General features: G+C 54.3%; 1 protein-coding gene across 7 annotated transcripts in view; it reads left to right on the top strand.

Moving 5' to 3' along the window:
* Positions 1 to 20786, top strand: part of SBNO1 (strawberry notch homolog 1) — a 1282279-nt gene that overhangs the window by 1171840 nt on the left and 89653 nt on the right. For all 7 annotated transcript variants that reach the window (XM_085634811.1, XM_085634813.1, XM_085634807.1 and 4 more), the window contains one exon: positions 6520 to 6596. In XM_085634811.1, coding sequence (XP_085490937.1) covers positions 6520 to 6596 — 77 coding nt within the window. The remainder of the gene's footprint in view (positions 1 to 6519; positions 6597 to 20786) is intronic.

A 20786-nucleotide genomic window follows, 5' to 3' on the forward strand; every position in this document is an offset into this window, starting at 1 on the left:
CTGGTGCCTCCAGGAGGGCTCTTGGCTTGTGCGGTGGTTCCACAGAGTGGTGCTTTGCGCTTTTCTTGCTATGGCTTCGCTGCTATGGCCTTCTGGTGCTTTACTGCCACCTTGTGCTTTTGCCTTGGCTTGCACAGTTGTTCCTCAGAGTGCTGCTCTGCTCTTTTCCTGCTCTGGCCTGCTGTTGTCGCCTTCTGGTGCCTTGTTGCCACTTGGTGATGTTTCTCACCTTTTGTTTCTCTGGTTTTTTTCGCATGCTGTTCCCATGCTCTCCTCCGTTTTGTTGTGATGGCTCCGCATTGTGACGCGGAAAAGTTCTCCGAAGCAAACTGACGTCAGCGCGCCGGGGTGGGGCTTATGTGACCTCACTGACGTCACGCCCGCGGAGGACGTCGGGGCGGAGTCGCGTAGTACCCATTGCTCCACTCTCACGTACACTATTCCAATCATAGGGGCCATGCACCTTATATTCAGTGCGGCTCTGGTTATTTGTGGAACTTGGAGCCGGCACCCTGTTGGCCTGTAACATCCTCTGGAGCCACTCTTTGCATCTTCACAATGGATACTCAGCACTGACCCCTTCCATCACTATTTTGGTGTCCGAGCTGAGCTCTTCAGCGCCAGAACCCCTTGGGACAGTGGGCCTGTTATGTAGCTGATCCATCCAGCATGTCCCCTTCACGGACCGGGATGGAACCATCCCCTAATGAGCATCTCCTTACCGTCCAGGCTGCCGGGCCCAGCTGAGGTGCGCGCCCTTTTCCTGTGTCTGCGCATCAGCAGTTAACCAGTCCATGCTGACCTGTGTGTTAGCCTCCTGGTCTAGGCACATCTCCCTACCCCCTGCAGTCTCAGACCGGGCTGTATTACACCTGACACCAGTTCAGCTGGTTTTGCACTCACTCATCTCTATCCCAGCAGGACCAGACAGACGCTAGCCTGAAACGGGCTCAATTTTAACAAACTAAATGGGCCCTGGTCCAGCAGCTTTCACTTTTTTTTAACCTTACTCTGCCAACTCCTTCACAAACACACAAAACGTCTCTGAGTCACCACAAAAACCTGCAGAGCTGTGTGCAAGGACACTGCCAGCCCGGACTTCGGTAAATCATGTATCTGATAGAGACTACTAGCCGCAGATTCCTTCACGTAGAATTATCCCCAGGCGTGAGACTGGATCCGGAAACTTTTTGCCACAGCATCCCTGCGCGCCGGGGACGGGGCGACATCACACGACTCCGCCCAGGCGTCGTCCGCATACGTGACGTCAGCAAGGTCACATAAGACCCGACCCGGCACGCCCACGTCAGGTTTTTTTTTTCCTTTTCCGCGTGCAACGCAGATCCATTCCTTGCTGCAGGCCTGTTTAAGGCCCCCTTTCTTCCATTCTTTTTTGGTGCAACAGTGTGCGAATGCCTTCGGGCTTTAAAACTTGCACATTTTGTGGGCGTCTTATGTCGGCGACGGACCCTCACCTCATTTGCATGTGGTGTTTTGGGGAGGATCACGGCACCGCAGATTGTGCGGTGTGCCAAAAGTTGAAGCCGAAGTCACGGCGGGAGCGCAGAATGAAACTCCTCTCGGCGCGTCTATCCTGGTCGACGTTCTCCCCTCGGTCTGCTTCAGCAGATGGCTTCGAGATGTACGCGGCAGATTTTCAGGCCTCGCTGGTGTCTCCTCCTCCTCCTTCCCCTCTTGGGGCGTCGGCAGATCCCTCACCTTGCGCAGGGCCTTCCGCAGCGCCGCCGGTGGCTCCGATGCCGACTGGGTTGGATCCAGGCTTGGAGGATATGGTGCTGTTTGGGTGCGGCTCCTCTGGGGCACCTCCTTCAGGCCACGGCGTCTCTGCCTCGCCGCAAACCCCCGCGGGGGTCCCTGTGGTGTCGCAGGCGGTCGCCGGGGCTCGGGTCGCATCCCCGAGCCCCTCTCGGTCCCTTGGCAGGGTGGTCTTGTCTAAGGCCGAGGTGATGCCGCTACGATGCCGGCAGCAGCTGGACCGTGCGGAGCCACGGGGTCGGACTCTTCTCGTCTCTCTCCAGGCCCCCCTCGTACCTCCTCACAGGCGGCTGCCTCGTTGGAGGGCGAGTCGGAGGTTGTATCGTCCCTGGCACCGCCACAGGGGTTGCCGGGCGACCTTCGCCGCCTTCTGGGCCGGGGCCAGCGGAGGGCTTCGGGCCCCTTCCTGGGCCCATCCTGTTGCCTCGGTGGGGGTCAGGCCGGCATCGTCCCGGGGCTGGTGCAGCTCCAGCTCTACTCCGGTCCCCTCTCCGGTCTCTGGTGCGGGGTGACATGGAGGTCCCTTGCCGGATGGCGCCGGTGTCCTGCGTCAAGCAGCGGACTCTATGGCTCCGCGCAGGGGTCGTACCGCGGATTTGTCTTCGGACGCACCTTCTTCTCCAGAGGCTGGCTGCATATTGGTATCGTCCTCCCCGATGACTGGTCACCGCGTGGTGTCCTTTTCACCAGCGTCGGAGGGTTAGCTCCCCACCCTTCCTGAGGCAGGGGTGTTCGTCGGAAGAGCGGCAGGTCCCTCATTCTTCAGCTCCTCCTGACTTCCAGGTCTGGCCCTTGCCTGCCCCGCTTGACCTATGGGATAGCCGCCTTAGTTTGCAGCCGTCGCCCACAGAGGAGCTGCTTTCTCCACCGCGGGGCCCTACGGATGCGGGTGCGGCCTTTGCTCATGCGGTGTCCACGGCTGTGGGCATTCTACGCATGGGTGAACCGTTGGCTCACTTTCCGGCGGACCATCTGTTGGAGGTCCTCCACCAGGGCTCTGGTGGGAGGGAAATCTTGCTTCCCTTTGAAGGTTCGCTCCTATCTGCCTTGACAGGGGACCCGGTGCCTCTGCATTGGAACCTTCTGACGCCGCGCGACCAGGCGTGCCTGTCCATTCACCCCTCACCCGCCAGTCCCCTCCTGCAGACTGCTTTTCCCTCCCTGCCGCCCTTGTTGGCTCCGCCATCCAGAGAGGCCCGATGGCTGGACACTTGGGGATGCAACATTTTCGCCTCGCCCAGCGCGGCCCTGCGGGCCCTTAACACCTTGTGTGTGCTGGCTAGGGCCTCCTCCTGTTTGTGGGACTTGGCTGAGTCTCTGGGGTCTGCAGCGTCCCAGGAGTCTGCTCAGGTGGATTTGCGGCACCATGCTTTGGATGGCCGGGATCTTGCGGCGTTTATTCTCCGCTCCGCTCTTAACCTCTCTGAGACGCTGGGCCGGGCCATGGCTTCCTCAGTCGCTCTCTGTCGTCATGCTTGGCTTCAGGACGGCGTCTTCCCCGAAGATATTCGGGAGAGGCTCCTTGATATCCCATTTGATGGCAGTCTGTTGTTTCATGCCCCGGCCGACTCCCCCATCCAGAGGCTCTTGGCAGGGCTCTGTCCTCCTCCTCCGTCCCCTCCTCAGTGACTTCTGAGTTAGGGTTGCTTTGGGCCTTCTTAGGCCGGCGGTTATGGTTGCGGAGTATGTTTTTCTGGCCATTTACGTCCTTCCTTGGGACTTTGGCATTGTTGGCTGCTGGTCGGCCCCTTTGTTGTGTGTGAGTTCTGCAGGAGTTGTTGCGCAGACTTGGCCCTGAGATTGGGCCTTCTGCTTTGCTTGGGCTGCTGCCTTTCCCCGTGGTTCTTTTGTTTCTTATTCTGCTGCGGAAGTTCTTCCAAAGAAGGTTCCCATATATTGGGACTTGACGTGCCGTATGTGGGGTTATGGTAGCTGTCATATGGCTTGTGCTCTGCTGGAGGGTTCTGGTCGCCTTCGGGTACCTGTTCTCCATGGTGTTTACGTAGGTTGCTTTTGCTTCCTGAGGTCGTGTGCGCGGCCACTCGTGGTGGTGGCCCGGGCCTCTCCTCCTCTACCTGCTCCCGTTCTGCGGTCTGGGATGTCCCGGTGTTCTCCCTTGCCAGGCACTGCCTCCTTGGTCTTCCTGGGGCCTCAGGCTGTTCTTCTTGCTTCTGGCCTTGACTGCCGGCATTGTTCTGGCTGGCAGGCTGCTCTCCATCTGGAATGGGCTCGCCTTCTTCTGCTTGGATTCCTTGGGCCCTCTAGGCTGCTTCTTCTTCTTCCGTCTTCCTGTCTTGGCATTCAGCGAAGCTATGTTGCCTTGTAGGGGAGTGGGGTGCTTCGACCTCTCCGTCCTTGCCCTTGGTTCCTCTGCTGTGAGTGTACGAGCCTCTTCAGCCTTCCTTCCCTCCTACGTCCCCTTGGGGTCGGTGGGGTTCTGCTTGTGGGGCTTCCCCTGCCTGTTCCACAGATTTGGTCCCCTGTGGGGCCCCTGTTCTGCTTTGGCTGGTGGGGTCCTTTCGCAGACCCTCCTTCCCAGGGGGTATTGCTAGGGTATCTATTCTACGTGAAGGAATCTGCGGCTAGTAGTCTATCAGATGTACGAGTTACTTACCTTCGGTAACGATGTACCTGGTAGAGACGATTCTAGCCGCAGATTCCTTCATGGCCCGCCCTTCCTTCCCTATTCTGCGAGGACCCTTGGGTTGGTCATCGGTACTCGCCTCCCGGTGGGGGGCTGTGTCTCCTGTGAGTGCCTTCCTTGTTCTTGACGGGTGGCTCCGTCAGGGGGCGGTTCATTCCTCCCTTGGTTCTTTGGAGGATGGGGTTTCGGTGCGCCGGTGCACTGCTGCTCTGGCTACTCCAGGTTTGGTGGGGGATTGCTTCTATCCTTATCCTCCCTCCCTCTCTTCCTTCCATTGCTATCCTCTGGTTGAGGGTCCTCCGGCCATGTCTTGTCCTTGTCCTTGTGGGTGGTTGCCCTCTAGGTTGGGGTGGATTGGTGGTTTGTTGTCCCGGTCTGTCTTGGGACTGGTCTCATTCCTTGCTCAGGATGAGGGGGGTGGGCTTCCTACGTGTGCCTGTTCTTCCCTTCGGGGCACAGGGATGGTAGTTTGTCTATATGAGGGCAGGGTGGCTGCGCAGGTTTCTGCTTGTTGTTCTTCTTTCCCTGCCCTTGGGGTCTGCGGTGTTGGCACTACCCTGGTGGTGGTGTTAGTCACCGTTTCTTTCCAATTTTTCTGCTCTTCACACACTGTTCCCATGCTCCCACAGTTTTTTATCTGGTTGTTCCACGTTGTGGTGCGGAAAAGTTCTCTGAAGAAAACTGACGTGGGCGCGCCGTGGCAGGTCTCGTGACCTCGCTGACGTCACGTACGCAGACGACGCCTGGGCGGAGTCGTGTGATGTCGCCCCAGCACACAGGGATGCTGTGGCAAAAAGTTTCTGGATCCAGTCTCACGCCTGGGGATAATTCTAAGTGAAGGAATCTGCGGCTAGAATCGTCTCTACCAGATACATCGTTACCGAAGGTAAGTAACTCTTACGTCCGAACACTCAGACACACCACAGCTAAAATGGCATCCAGCTCCAACTCATGTGCCGGAAGCAGCCTGCATAGACTCGATTTCTCGCCTGTGACGAGTTGGGAAAGGGTGGGGTCACCATGCTCGCCACTCCTTGATTGACGTGAAGGCTTAGCGCTAGAGGGCTTGCATCTGAAAAGCCTGGGGCTAACTTTCCCCCCACATTGTCAGGGGGTGGAGACTACTGGGCCTTGATGCTCAGTCTTTGCCTAGCTCATAACCTCACAGGCCTGTGAGATTGTCAGTCCGGCAAATACTCAGAATTTTAGCCCACCCAGGGGGAGCAACGCAAGAGAAAGTAGTGAAAGTGCAGCGAGTCATGTGTCTGCACTAGTGTTATTTTCAATCGAAGCAACAACGCGGTGAGTGAGACTGCCAGTGCCCCCAGTTCTAGCAACTTACAAGTGTGTATTTTTTTAATTAAAATTTTTTTATCATTGCTATGGTTGACGTTTTTGCTGTAAACGTAAAGGGGGTGGAGCCCCAACGTTCTTTGACCGAAACCTCTGCTGGACCTTTGTGGGTAGAGCATGATATTTTCTCATTTCTTCCAGCACATTTTCAATGGATTTTGATTGCCACTCTATTTTATGCTTATATCAATTGAGATTTCTTGAAGGAGAAAGAAAAGTTTCTTACTGTGATTCTGTCTTCTACAATCTCACCTAAAATCTTAAACCACCCTACCACTTATTGGAAGTATAGAAGTTAATTGCATTTTTGGCAGGTTTCCAAGCCACCATACAAGAACTGGAGCATTTTCCATGGAGTTCTAGATAGGATACTGGTGTGGAGTGTGCTTCCTTAAGGGAGACACACGTCCGTCTTCCACTATACAAAGATAATAACATATCTAGCTAAGTTACCCATTTTGTTTTATTTTCACATAGAAATAGTTTGTGAAACATATTAATCATGTGACAATTCATTAAAATTGGGGTTTTGTTACACTTTTTTGGGAAGAAAAATAAACAAAACTTGGTGAATAAAAATGTACTGCGTGAAAAAGCAATTGTTGCAAGAAAGGTACAAAAATGCACTTGTATTTTATTTTGTGGTTGTTTGATTTAGTCGTTGGTGTATTGTAGGTTGAGACTTAACAAGTTGATAATGTGATTGAATGGTAATAAAACATACAAATGTAGTGTTTGTTTGGCAGGTACCGTCTGAGGACGTCCGACCTCATTGGACTGAACAGTATGACTCTTCAGCTGATACTTGTACACATGCATATTGGTAAGTATATTCATTATTTATACTTTTTGAAATGTTCAAAATGTTAGCACTAGTTATCATACTCTTAACGCATGTGAGACTTCACTGCTGTCCAAAATAGTCATAAATAGCTACTTTTTATGTTTGATGGAGGGTTTATTTAGAGTGGTGTGTATGAGGAGAACCTTTGTATTGTGTAGAAGTGTTGGATGTGTGCAATGTAATTCTTTCAGCAAACGTGAAGTATGAGGAGTAGCTGAGAGGTTTTGGAGGAAATAATGTGCACATACCCACCATAGTTAACCTATAAAAGTTACTTGTTTTGGCAAATGGGAATATTATTAGGAAAAGGATCATTCCATTAAGGAATGGCAGGGGTGTATTCAAAGGATAACCCAAGACCCCACAGTACTTGGTCCTTGGCCTGCTGGGTTGTTCCATCTAGGGTTATGGTTGTCCACGAGACATACTAAAATAACATTTAAATACGGTCAAAGATCTTTCCCTCGTCAGAGCACAAGCTTTTCTAAAATGTAGAAACGCGTTAGTTGCTTCTGACCTTTGTGTGTGCACATTGAAAGAACCATTTCATCTGATAGACTTCTAGCTGCAGATTCCTTACCTTTGAATTCCCAGGCGTCAGGCTGGTTCCGGAAACTTTTGCTGAGCAATAGCCCTTGCACGCGCCGTCAGGTGACTCCATTCGGCTCTGCGTGACGTCGACGGCTATGATGCCGCTGTACCTATAGTCGCCACCCAGGCGTGTGGATGTTACTCCTTTTATTTCTGCTCCAGGTCGCGCCGATCCACGATAAGCTACCCCGCTGATGGTTTTTGCCGGTCTTTTTTTCCACAACTTTTGTCTAACTGGAAAAAATAATTCTGTGTGTGCGAGGTCTTCGAGGAAACTGGGTTCAAGCCATGTGATGCTTGTCTCCGCATGATATCTGTTGCCGACCCCCACCTAGTTTACCTCTGGTGTCTCGAGTGCGACGGTGATTCAAAGTCATGCTCGGACTGTCGAGCTATGGCTCCGAAGGCCTTGCAGGAGTGGCCCGGCAGTTGACACCGTCCAGCAAGTCTCCGCAAGGCCTCGATTGAAGAAGAGGTAATTGCGGGAACGCTCCCAGAGCCCAAAGTCCCCTTCATCCCACTCAAGGTCTTCGGGATACTAGGGGAAGAGGCCCAAGAAGAAGTCCAAGCGGACTTCATCTTCACCTCGGCTGTCACCTGTTGACGAAAGAGGTAAGGAGCACTGACGCTGAAGGTACTGTTCTGCGGAGCCGGAGCCAGGGTAAACTTCACGCTTCCCTCCCTTTCTGGGAGCCGGAGCGACCCGCGCTCAAATTAGTTTTATGAGGCCCTGCCCCATGTATTTTAGTCAGCCGACCCTTCTGGTGAGCCCCCTGGATCCGCGGGGTCAGAAGGGGCCCCATCAGGTTCGACACGGTCCGCTTCAGCCACGGCACTGGTGGAGGTCTCAGGGATCCGGGTCGACGCCGGTCATACCATTGCGACCTCCTCCGGCATCAGACCCGTAGTCTGTGCCGACGGTGCCAGCCCCATCTTTATCCCCGACGACACGGAGTCATAACAATGCCGCTCGACGCAGATTTTAGCGCCGATTGAACCCAGTGGTCCTATTTTGTCGCCTGAACACTTTGAGGATGATGGGCTCGGGAGAGGAATAGGAGGTATCTATGGACCCTTTGGAATACCAGGATGACTCTGCAGAGCAATTGGACTGGTATGGGGAATTTGGGGAAACCAGTGGGCTGGACACTTCTCCGGATACTGGTATGCTCTCTCCACCAACTGTCGCTACAGAGGAGGGGGCCTCTTATGCCATGGTGTTTAAGAGCACAAAACAACAATTGATGGACAGAATGCAGAACAATGTCGTACGTTCACCCCAGTACAGAGATCTTGGCCTAAATCCACCGTTTTTTTGCTCACCATGCCATTCCCGTTTGGACCCAGCCATATGCAAAATGCCCGTCCTAGAGGACCTGACCATCCAGGCAGTAGTGCTTTGTAAACCAGTGCAAAGATGCCCATATCTGAAACAGCCATGTTAGTGATAGTCTTTACCTTAGAATATCCCCAGGCGTCCGACTGGATCCAGAAAGTTTTCGTCAGCAGTACCCCTGCGCGTCGGTAGGCGTCGGGTCGTCCTGCGGCTCCGCGTACGTTGCTGGCATCGTAGCCGCCGAGATGACGTCGTCGGAGCTACTTAGACGCGCCCACGCGCGCTGTTGTTTGTTCTTTCTTTTTCCGCGCCAGCAAGCGCAGACCCGAGAGAGAGCGGTACTCCTAGTTATAACTTTAACTTGGTTTTTGAGAACTTGTTTCTCTTGTTTTGTCGAGTACACGACTCCTGGTGCAGTAGGGATGCCCGGGTTTAAGCCCTGTAGGACCTGCCGTCGGAACATGTCGGTGGCGGACCCGCACAGCGTGCGTCTCTTCTGCTTGGGGCACGCCCATGACCCCGAGGCGTGCCCCGATTGTCGGACCATGGCACCGAAAGCTTTGCGGAAGCGTTCCCGAAAGTTGTTGGAGGCCCGGCACTCGGTTCCGCGCCGATTGAGGGACCAGTCGCGAAGCTGACACCATCGCTCGTCGGACTTGGGGACAGGTAAGTCAAGGCTCCATAAAAATTCAGAGAAGCGACGTCGCTCTTCATCTACCCCTCACTGGTCGCGGGACACGGTGGAGGTGGCAGGTGGTCACTCCCCCGCGGCTCCGGTGGAGCCTCCGTTGTTGCCTGCGGCCTACCCACCTTTCCTGGGCCCGCACGCGACGCAGGAAGAAATACAGGTTTTCCTGTTGGCCATGCGCCCTTTTGTATCCCACGTCGGATCCCTCTGGAGCGCCTTCGGGCCCCGTGGAGCCGTGGGGTGGTTCTGCCCCCGTGCCGCCGCTTTTGGCCCCGGCTACGCCAGTCCGATAACCTGCGGCGCCTCTGGCCTCTCATTCCTGGTGGGAAGTTTATCCCATTTCCCCGGGCACCTTGTCCTTATCGGCCTCTTCAACAGCCGGTGGACGAAGAGGATTACTGGGAGGGGTCCGAGGACCCTCTCGCAGCTCAATGCGATGATGAGCCGGAATGGGAGGGTGATATGGAAGGTCCAGGCGATCTGGATTTCTCAACACAGCCGCTGCTGTCCTTCAGCGACGCACTTACTGACATCCTGTTGAGCACCTGGAACAAACCTAACACAGGGGTTGCTGTGGATAAGGATGTGGCACGCCGCCATCGCCTGGCGCCGGGCGACCCCGGCTTTCTCACACAACACCCGACGCCGCAGAGTCTTGTTGTCCAGGCCTCTGCCTCTCCGAGCGCATTCCCTTCTGCTCCTCCGGACAAGGAATCTAAGAAACTGGAGCAATTTGGGAAAAAGATTTTCACTTCTGCCAGTTCCGGATTGCGGGCGGTGAATACTGCGTGCCTGTTGGGCCGCTATTCACATTCTGTGTGGGACACTGTGGCACAGGTGCTGCCTCAGTGCCCTGTGGAAGCTCGGGCGGTGCTCTCCCAAGCCATTACCGAGGGGAGAGATGCTGCTGAATTCACTATCCATTGAGGACTTGACACGGCCGATTCCCTCGGCAGGGCACTTTCCACAGCAGTGGCGCTCCGCTTTTACGCTTAGCTCGGAACTACTGGCTTCTCTGGGGATGTCCAGAATACTTTGTTGGACATGCCCTTTGATTGCACACGCCTCTTTAGTGACAAGGCGGATAGCACCCTGGAATGCTTTAAGGACTCTTTGGCTACGGCCCAGTCCTTAGGTCTCGCCACCACACGCACCCCCTCGGGGTCTGCTTTTCGCTCCTTTCAAGGTCAGGGACAAGGCTCCTAAGCGCGATCCTTTCTGAACCGCCGGCCAGCGCAGCCGCAGTCTCAGCACAACCGCAGTTGTGGGGCCCGCCGTGGTGCGTCCCGAGGCCAGCGAGCTGGTCAATCCACCACCTAAATACCTTCCTAGTCCAGTGTTTCAGGCCCACCAGACGCCAGTGGGCGGCAGGATTCGCCATCACCTCCCCCACTGGCGCACCATCACTTCAGACAGGTGGGTTCTGCAGATAGTCCGAAGGGACTACTCCCTCCCCTTCGAGTCTACCCCTCCAGCCATGCCACCTCAGTACCACCGCATGTCGGGGGATCACCTGGCACTTCTCCAGCAGGAAGTTGCGGCCCTCTTGGCCAAGGGGGCCCATCGAGTGTGTTCCGACGCCAGAAGTAGGTCGTGGTTGTTACTTCCGCTACTTCCTGGTTCCAAAGAAGGACAACGGTCTGCTCCCTATCATATACCTCCGGAAGTTCAAGATGCTCATGCTTGCTCCGGTCTTGTCTGCCCTAGACTCGCAAGACTGGCTGGTAGCGTTGGACTTGCAGGATGCTTATTTTCATATCCCCATCCTGCCAGCTCACCGGCGTTACCTAATGTTCTCGGTGGGCCACGAGCACTTTCAGTTCGCCGTGCTCCCTTTTGGCATTACCAGCGCCCCTCAGGTGTTCACGAAAGTGATGGCGGTGGTCGCAGCTCGTCTGCGCAGATCAGGGGTTTCAGTCGTCCCCTATCTCGACGACTGGCTGCTGAAGGCGGGCTCGCCCCAGGCAGTCATCTCCCACCTCCAGACTACGGCCAACCTCCTGCATTTGCTGGGGTTTTCCATCAACGTGCCAAAGTCGCACCTGATTCCCTCTCAGAAGCTCCTCTTCATCGGAGCGGTTCTGGATACGGCGCAGTTTTTGGTTTATCCTCCCGAAAAGCGAGTCCGGGACATTCGGGCTATGATTCCGATCTTTCAGCCCTTGTCCTGGGTTCCGGTCAGGAAGACCCTGAGGCTGCTGGGCCTCATGGCCTCCTGCATCCTGCTGATCTATCATGCCAGATAGCATATGCGGGCTCTGCAGTGGGACCTGAGTTTCCAATGGACACAGCATCGGGGAAACCTGTCCGACTACGTCTAGATCTCGAGGGCACTGCACAAGACTTGCAGTGGTGGCTCACGGACCAACGTTGGGTCAGCAACAGATCCCTCTCCCTTCCCCAACCGGAGCACACAGTAGTGACGGACGCATCCCTCCTGGGATGGGGCGGCCACATGGGAGAGGCGGAGATCAGAGGCCTCTGGTCTATGGCGGAGTCCAAGCTCCAGATCAACCTTTTGGAGCTCAGGGCCATCCTACTTGCACTGAAAGCATTCCTTCCCTCTGTCAAGGGGAGAGTAGTGCAGGTGTTCAGACAACACCACTGCCATGTGGTACTGCAACAAGTAGGGCGGTGTGGGCTTGTGGACCCTATGTCAGGAGGCTTTACGTCTCTGGACGTGGCTGGAACATCAAGGCATTTCCTTGGTGGTTCAACACCTGGCAGGTACCCTGAACGCCAGGGCGGACTAACTCAGCCGCAAGTACATGTTGGATCACGAATGGTGTCTTCACTCAGAGGTGGCACAAGGTCTCTTTCAGCAGTGGGGAGAACCTTGGTTAGATCTATTCGCCACCGAAGAGAACGCACAATGTCAGCAGTTCTGCGCGTTGGAGTTTCCAAGGCCGCACTCGCTTGGAGATGCTTTCCATCGTGAGTGGAGTTGCGGTCTATTGTACGCCTTTCCGCCTTTACCACTTCTGCCCAGAGTGCTGAAGAAGACCAGACGCGACCGGGCCCAAGTCATTCTTGTGGCACCGGACTAGACTTGAAGAGTTTGGTATCCTGAGCTACTCTTCATCTTCGGGAGGATCTTCTGTTGCAGCAACAGGGTACGGTCCTCCACCCGAACCTGTCCAGCCTCCACCTTCATGCGTGGAGATTGAGCGGCAGCAGTTGATGCCATTTGACTTGCCTCCTGAAGTCTGTAATGTGATTCTGGCAGCCAGGCGTCCCTCCACTAAAACTGTATTCGCCTGTCGGTGGAAAAAATTTGTGGCATGTTGTACAGCGAAAGCTGTAGATCCTCTTTCTGCCCCTCTTTCTGAGGTCCTATTGTTCCTTCTCTCTTTGGCCCAGCAGGGCTCTGCTCTGGACACTATCAGGGCTACCTTTCTGCTCTTTCAGCCTTAAAGCTGCCTGATCAGCCCTCTCTTTTCAAGTGCCCTGTTGTCAATCCGTTTCTCAAAGGCATTACTCACCTTTTCCCTCCTATTCAGTTTGTAATGCCTCAGTGGGACTCGAACCTGGTTCTCACATACTTGATATGCGCTCCCTTTGAGCCTCTTCATAACTGTCCTTTGCGGCTATTAACTTTGAAACCTGTCTTCCTGGTGGCCATCACCTCCGCTTGGCGGGTGAGTGAGCTCCAAGCTCTTTCCTGTAAACCTCCTTTCCTGGCGATTCATCCGGACAAGGTTGTGCTTCAACCGCGTCCCTCCTTTCTACCAAAAGTAGTCTCTGCCTTTCATCTAGGGCAAACTGTCACTCTGCCCACTTTCTTTCCGCCTCCGCACCCTTCAAGAGAAGAGGAGAGGCTCCACCATTGGACCCAAAACGTGCTCTTTCGTTCTATCTCAACCGCACACAACAGTTCCGGGTGGATGACCAGCTCTTTGTTGGCTACGTGGGCGCCAAGAAAGGCCGAGCTGTGCACAAGCGAACTCCCGATGAGTTGTCTTGTGCATTAAAGCCTGTTACTCTCTGGCTAAAAAGGAAGCTCCGGTTGGGCTGCGTGCCCATTCTACCAGGGCGACAGCAGCTACTACAGCATTGGGACTAGGTGTCCCCCTGCAAGACATCTGTCAGGCAGCCACTTGGGCCTCGTTGCATACTTTCACTAAGCACTATTGCCTTGACAGTCAGGTCAGGAGAGACAGCTTCTTTGGCCGTTCGGTTCTCTGTGACTTTCTGGTGTAATCTAACTTCGCAGACCCACCAACGGGGTTGGTATTGCTTGGGTATGTATTCTCGGGTAAGGAATGTATCACTAACGTGTCTCCTTCAGATGCACAAGTTACTTGTGTAACAATATATCTGTAAGAGACATTAGTTAATGATAGATTCCTTACTGCCCGCCCATCCCCCCCCGTTCTGCGAACTGTTCTCTTGGGTTCAGGTCATCCCTTTTAGGGCCCTGGTTCTATTGCACCAGTAGTCGGTCTCTGGCATGGCTCTGCGCTCCTGGTGCATAAAAGTTGTGTACAGAACTGAGGTCAGCGTGCGAGGACGCGTCTAAGTAGCTCCGATGTCATCTCGGCGGCTACGACGCCAGCGACATACGTAGAGCCGCACAGCAACGCCTACCGACGCACAGGGGTACTGCTGACGAAAACTTTCCAGATCCAGTCTGATGCCTGGGGATATTCTAAGGTAAGGAATCTATCACTAACTAATGTCTCTTACAGATATTTGGTTACACAAGTAAGTAACGTGTGTTGGCGCCTGACAGATATCAAGGATCGGGACACCCCGAGCCAAGGCCGTAGTCGCAGCCTTCCCCATGTTGGAATGGGCCCTTAATCCCTCAGGGGGCTGCTTCTTAGCCAAGGCATAGCAGATCTTATTGCAGAAAACGACCCAGTGAGAGATGGTCCTTTTCTGCACTGCCTGCCCCTTCTTTGTTCCCATGTACCCCACAAAGAGTTGGTCGTCCACCCCAAACTCTCTTATGCGGTCAAGGTAGAACAACTCTCTTTTTGGGTCCAGTCGGTGGAGACGCTTCTCTTCCTTAGAGGGATGTGGGGAAGCAAAGAAGGTGGGCAGCGTGATGGATTGACCCAGTTAGAATGTGGTCATAACCTTTGGCAAGAATAATGCACGGGTGCGAAGCACCACTTTGTCCAGAAAAGACAACATGTAGGGAGGCATGCAAGATAACGCCTGCTACTCACTCACCCTCCTGGCAGATGTAATCGCCACTAATCTGAAAGGAACATGTTAGTTAGATTCCTTACCTTAGAATATCCCCAGGCATCAGGCTGGATCCGGAAAGATTTTTCGTCAACAATACCCTTGCGCGTCGCTAGGCATCGTCTGCGGCTCCGCGTCCGTCGTCGGCGTCATGATCGCCGGGATGACGCCGTCGGAGTACATAGACGCCGCCATCGCGCGCTGACGTCAGTTCTTCTTTTCTCCGTGCCAGTAAGCGCAGATCCGGGAAGAGCATACCCTTAGTCACTTTTTGACTAACTTTTTGGACTTTTTTGGTCTATTCTTTCGAGTCGACCTTGACTTTGTGCCAGTAGGGATGCCCGGGTTCAAGCCGTGTGACGCCTGTCACCGACTGATATCGGTTACCGACCCCCACCGTCGGTGTCTCTACTGCCTTGGGGCCGACCATGATGACAAGTCGTGCCCGACTGCCGGGCCTTGACCTCGAAGGCTAGACGGGAGCGGTCCCGCAAGCTCCTCGAGATCCGGCAGTCGGCTCCGCGCCGCTCGAGGTCCCGGTCGAGGAGCTGAAGTCATCACCGCTCATTGGGTTCGAAGTGCTCGCATTCAGGTAAGTCGAGGCACAGTAAGAAGTCGAAGAAGCGACATCGCTCTTCTGACTCCCCTCTCGCGCGACTCGGCTGAGGGTTCGGGTGACTCTGGGCGAGATTCGGGACTTCCTCGTGTCCATGAGGAGTCTTGCTCCGCCATCGAGGCCTGCCGGCATGCCTCCGGGCCCCGCAGGTCTGACTGGGAGGCCTAGCGAGCCGGTGGCGCTGTCGTCAACTTCGATCCCGACGCCGCAGGTCCCCGTGGGATCCAGGCCTGGATCCCGGTCGTCGCCAGTTCGCCTTACGACCCCTCTGCCAGCGCCGACCCCTATGGTGCCGCCCCCGGCGCCGTCTTCGGACGACGCCGTCCCTAGTTTCAGCCCGGGTCCGGCGTCGGAACGACGCCGCCTGGCGCCGTCTCCAGCACCGATGGATGAGCATTTCATCTACCACCCGGCTCTGTCCTTTCTACCTGTAAGACGGATGAAGGGGAGGACTGGAAGGGGTTTGAGGACCCTCTGGCACAGCAGTGCCAGTTAAGTTAGGACTGGGCAGACGAGCTGGGGGTTGCCAGTGGTCTCGACACTTCGCCTGACACTGGCTTCATCTCTCCTCCTTCCGTGGCTACGGAGGAGCGTGCAACTTATTCTGCTTCAGGCGACCCCAGCTTTGTCGGTACACCCCACCCCTGAGAGTCTGGTTATCCAGGACTCTACGTCCCAGACTGACTTCCCGTCTGCTCCTCCGGATCGGGAATCTAAAAGGTTGGAGTAGTTTGGGAGGAAACTGTTTTCCTCCCTCAGTTCGGGGTTGCGGTCCATTAATACCGCGTGCCGTTTGGACCGTTATACCCACTCCTTGTGAGATACGGTGGTGGACGTGCTGCCCCAGTGTCCGGAGGAGGCCAGGACACGGCTCGCCCAGGCTCTTGCTAAGGGGCTGAATGCAGCACGGTACTCCATTCGATGTGGACTTGACACAACGGACTCGCTGGGTAGAGCGAGTGCGACGACGGTGGCGATTCGTCGTCACGCCTAGCTGAGTTCCAGAAATTTTTCAGGGGATGTCCAGAGCACCCTCGTGGACTTGCACTTCGATGGCCTCGGCCCCACGCCCACAAACTTTCGCTTTTCGCCCCTTTCATGGCCAAGGAAGGGGCGCCCCCGCATGTCCGTCCAGCCACAGGCCGCAGAACCAGCCTCAATGCGGTCGCAGATGTGGAGTCCGCCGTGGCGGAGCAGGGAGACAGAGAGCCAGTCAGTCCACATCTGCTCCCGCAGCATCTGCCTCAAAGCCTTCCTAGTCCAACCTTTCAGGCCCATTCCACGCCAGTGTGAGGCAGAGTTCGCCATCACCTGCTCCACTGGCATACCATCACGTCGGACAGGTGGGTGCTGCAAATCGTCCGAAGGGGCCACTCCCTCCCCTTCGAGGAGACTCCTCCAGCCATGCCACCGCAGTACCACCACATGTCGGGGGATCACTTGCAACTTCTGCAGGAGGAGGTTACGGCCCTCTTGGCCTAGGGGGTAATCAAGCGCGTTCCTGGCCGAGAAGTAAGACGGGGTTGTTATTCCCACTACTTTCTGGTTCCCCGGTCCGACTGCCTCTTCAGGATGACCTTCTGTCACAGCAGCAGGGGACGGTCCTCCACCCGAACCTGTCCAGCCTCCACCTCCATACGTGGAGATTGAGCGGCAGCAGTTGATGCCATTTGACTTGCCTGAAGTCTGTGATGTCATTCTGGCAGCCAGGCGTCCCTCCACTAAAACGGTATATGCCTGCAGGTGGAACAAATTTGTGGCATGGTGCACAGCAAAGGCTATGGATCCCCTTTCCGCCCCTCTTTCTGAGGTTCTCCTCTTTCTTCTTTCCCTGGCCCAGCAGGGCTCTGCTCTGAACACCATCAAGGGATATCTTTCAGCTGTTTCTGCCTTCTTACGGCTTCCGGATCAGCCTTCTCTTTTCAAGTTCCCTGTTAATAGATTCTTAAAAGGCATTACTCACATGTTTCCTCCTGTCCCCTTTGTAATTCCTCAGTGGGACTGGTGTTAGCCTATCTGATGTGCGCACCTTTTGAGCCACTTCATAACTGTCCTCTTCGTCTTCTGACTCTCAAGACTGCTTTCCTGGTTGCCATCACCTCTGCCAGACGAGTGAGTGAGCTCCAGGCTCTTTCTTCTAAACCTCCTTTCCGCTCTGTCCATCCGGACAAAATTGTTCTAAGGACTCGTCCTTTTCTTCCTAAGGTGGTTACTGCCTTTCACATCGGCCAGTCAGTTACCTTGCCCACTTCTCTCCACCTCCGCATCCCTCGAAAGAGGAAGAGAGGCTCCACCGCCTGGACCCAAAACGTGCGCTCTCCTTCTATCTGGACCGCACCAAACAGTTCCGGGTGGACGACCAACTCTTTGTTGGCTACGTGGGCGCTAAGAAGGGGCGGGCAGTGCACAAGTGGACCATCTCTCAGTGGGTCGTTTTGTGCATTAAGGCCTGTTATTCCTTGGCTAAGAAGGATCCTCCTGTGGGGCTGAGGACCCATTCCACTACTGCCTTGGGACGAGGAGTCCCTCTGCAGGACATTTGTCAGGCAGCAACGTGGGCCTCGCTGCACACATTTGCCAAGCATTACTGCATGGACTGCCAAGTCCGGAGAGATGGCTTCTATGGCCGTTCCGTTCTCCACGACTTCCTGGTGTGATCTTGGTTCGCAGACCCACCACCGGGGTTGGTATTGCTGGGGTATCTATTCTAAGGTAAGGAATCTAACTAACGTGTTTCTTTCAGATGTACAAGTTACTTACCTTCGGTAACGATATATCTGTAAGAAACATAAGTTAGTTAGATTCATTACCGCCCCACCCATCCTCCCCGTTCTGCGTACTGATATCTAGGGTTAAGGTCATCCCTTTCAGGGCCCTAGTTTCTTGGCACCAGTGTCGGTTTCTTGCACGGTTCTGTGTTCCTGGCGCGAAAGCTATGTACAGAGCTCACGTCAGCACGCGAGGGCAGCGTCTAAATACTCCGTCATCCCGGGGATCACGACGCCGATGATGGACGCGGAGCCGCAGACGACGCCTAGCGACGCGTAACGGTATTGCTGACGAAAAATCTTTCCAAAGCCAGCCTGACGCCTGGGGATATGCTAAGGTAAGGAATCTAACTAGCTAATGTTTCTTACAGATATATCGTTACCGAAGGTAAGTAACTTGTGCAAAAGGCTGTTTCGATGGTAAGCAGCCGGAAGGGACAGTTGTGTAAAGGCTTGAAGGGAGCACATATAAGGTGAGTGAGGACCAAATTAAGGTTCCACTGCGGCATAACAATGGACATGGGCACGAACATGAGCACCCGCCCCTTTATAAACCTTTTTATAATTGCAGACTTGAAGAGAGAGTTGGTGTGGCAGCTGCAAAAAAGTAGACAGAGCAGAAAGATAACCTTTGAGAGTTCCCAAAGCAGAGCCCTGTTGGGCAAGCATTAGATTGAATAAAAGGACAGTGGAAAGAGAGGCAGAAAGAGGGTCAATAGACATTTCTGTCCAATATAATACAAACTTCTGCCAATGGCAGGCGTATACCATCTTAGAGGGCTGTCGCCAAGATATTACATACATCGAGAGGAAGGTCAAACACCATCAACTGCCACCCCTCAATTTGCACATATGGTTCGAGTGGAGAACCCTCCCCTGCTGCTACGACAGAAGATCCTCCTGAAGGGGCAGCCTTATCGGAGGATCGATGCTCATTTTCAGAAGCTCTGGATACCAGACTCTCCTCACCCAGTCCTGAGCCACAAGAATTACTTGGGCCCGGTCACTCCAGATCTTCTTCGGAACTGTGGGCAGGAGTGGTATGGGCAGAAAGGCATTCTGCAGGCCTGAACTGCACTCGCGGCGAAAGGCGTCACCAAGCGATAGCCACCTTGTAAACTCGAGTGTGCAGTATTGATGACTCTGCACATTCTCTTCGGAGGTGAACAAATCTGACCAAGGTTCTCCCCACTGCTGAAAGAGACCTTGTGCTGCCTTCAATTGGAGATGCCATTCGTGATCTGCTAGGCATCGACTGCTGAGTTTTTCCGCCTTGGCGTTCAGAGAACCTGCCAGATGTTGAACCAGCAGAGTTTTGCCCTGCTGTCCCAGCCTCGTCCAGAGACGCAGGGCCTCTCGACAAAGGGTCCATGACCCCACCCACCCACCCTGCTTGTTGCAGTACCACATGGCGGTGGTGTTGTCCGTGAACACCTGCACTGCACTAACTTCCCCTTGACAGAGGGAAGGAATGCCTTCATTGCCAGCCGAATTGCTTAAAGCTCCAACAAATTGATATGGAGCCCCGACTTTGCTGGAGACCAGTGTCCCCCGATCTCCACCTCTTCCAGATGGCCGCCCCATCCCAGAAGTGATGCATCTGTCACAACTGTGAACTCTGGTTGAGGAAGGGAGAGGGGTCTGCCGTTGATCCATTGTGGTTCGTCAACCACGACTGCAGATCCCTAGCAGTTTCTTCTGAGATCTGGAACATGATGTTGAGATTTACTCAATGCTGTGCCCGTTGGAACTTCAGGTCCCACTGCAGAGCCCTCATCTGTCACCTGGTATGCTTTATCAAAAGGATGCAGGAGGCCACGAGGCCCTACAGCCTCAGTCAGTCTCACCGAAATCCAGAAAATAGGCTGGAACATCGGAATCATATACTGAATATTCTGGACACGCTGCTCGGTTGGATAGGCCCGAAACTGCACTGTGTCTAGAACAGCTCAGATGAAAGAGAGCGTCTGAGAAGGAGTCAGGTGTGACTAAGGCAAGTTTATAGAGAACGTGCCAAAGTCGCACCTGAACCCTTCTCAGAAGCTCCTTTTCATCAGAGCGGTTATGGACACAGCACAGTTTCGGGCCTATCCTCTTGAAGAGCGAGTCTGGGATATTTGGGCTATGATACCGATGTTCCAGCCTCTATACCGGATTTTGGTGAGACTGACCCTGAGGCTGCTGGGCCTCATGGCCTCCTGCACCCTGCTGGTTGATCATGCCAGGTTGCATATGCGGGCTCTGCTTAAAGGGTATCTTTCGCCCTTTCTTCACCGTCCTGGTCAACCTTCTCTTTTCAAGTCCCCTATTGTAAATCGCTTCCTTAAGGGCATTACTCACCATTTCCCTCCCATTCCTTTCGTAAAGCCCCAGTGGGACTTGAACCTGTCTTACCTTATGTGTGCTCCTTTCGTTCCGCTACATAATTGTCCTCTCAAACTCTTGACCTAAAACTGCTTTTTTGGTGGCCATCCCCTCTGCTTGCAGGGTGAGTGAGCTTCATGCTCTTTCTTCAAAACCTCCTTCCCTAACTGTTCATCCGGACAAGGTTCTCCTTCGAACTCAACCTTCTTTTCTTCCCAAAGTGGTTACCTCTTTCCACATAACAGACCATCAATTTGCCCACCTTCTTTCTGCCCCCGCAACCTTCTAAAGAGGAGGAGATATCCAAAATGTGTGCTCTCATTATATCTGGATTGCACAAAACAATTCTGGGTGGAAGATCAGCTCTTTGTTGGCTATGTGGGCACCACGAAAGGTCAGGCCGTGCAAAAACGAACCATCTCCCAATGGGTCGTTCTTTGCATTAAAACTTGTTATTCCTTGGTGAAAAAGGAACCACCAGTAGGGTTGCGCGCCCATTCTACCAGTGCGGCGGTAACCATTACTGCTTTGGGACGTGGAGTCCCCCTTCATGACTTCGGCCAGGCAGCCACTTGGGCTTCATTGCACACGTTCACTGATCATTACTGCCTGG

The sequence above is a fragment of the Triturus cristatus genome, chromosome 11 (genome assembly GCF_964204655.1).
Source record: "Triturus cristatus chromosome 11, aTriCri1.1, whole genome shotgun sequence".
NCBI classification, from domain to species: domain Eukaryota; kingdom Metazoa; phylum Chordata; class Amphibia; order Caudata; family Salamandridae; genus Triturus; species Triturus cristatus.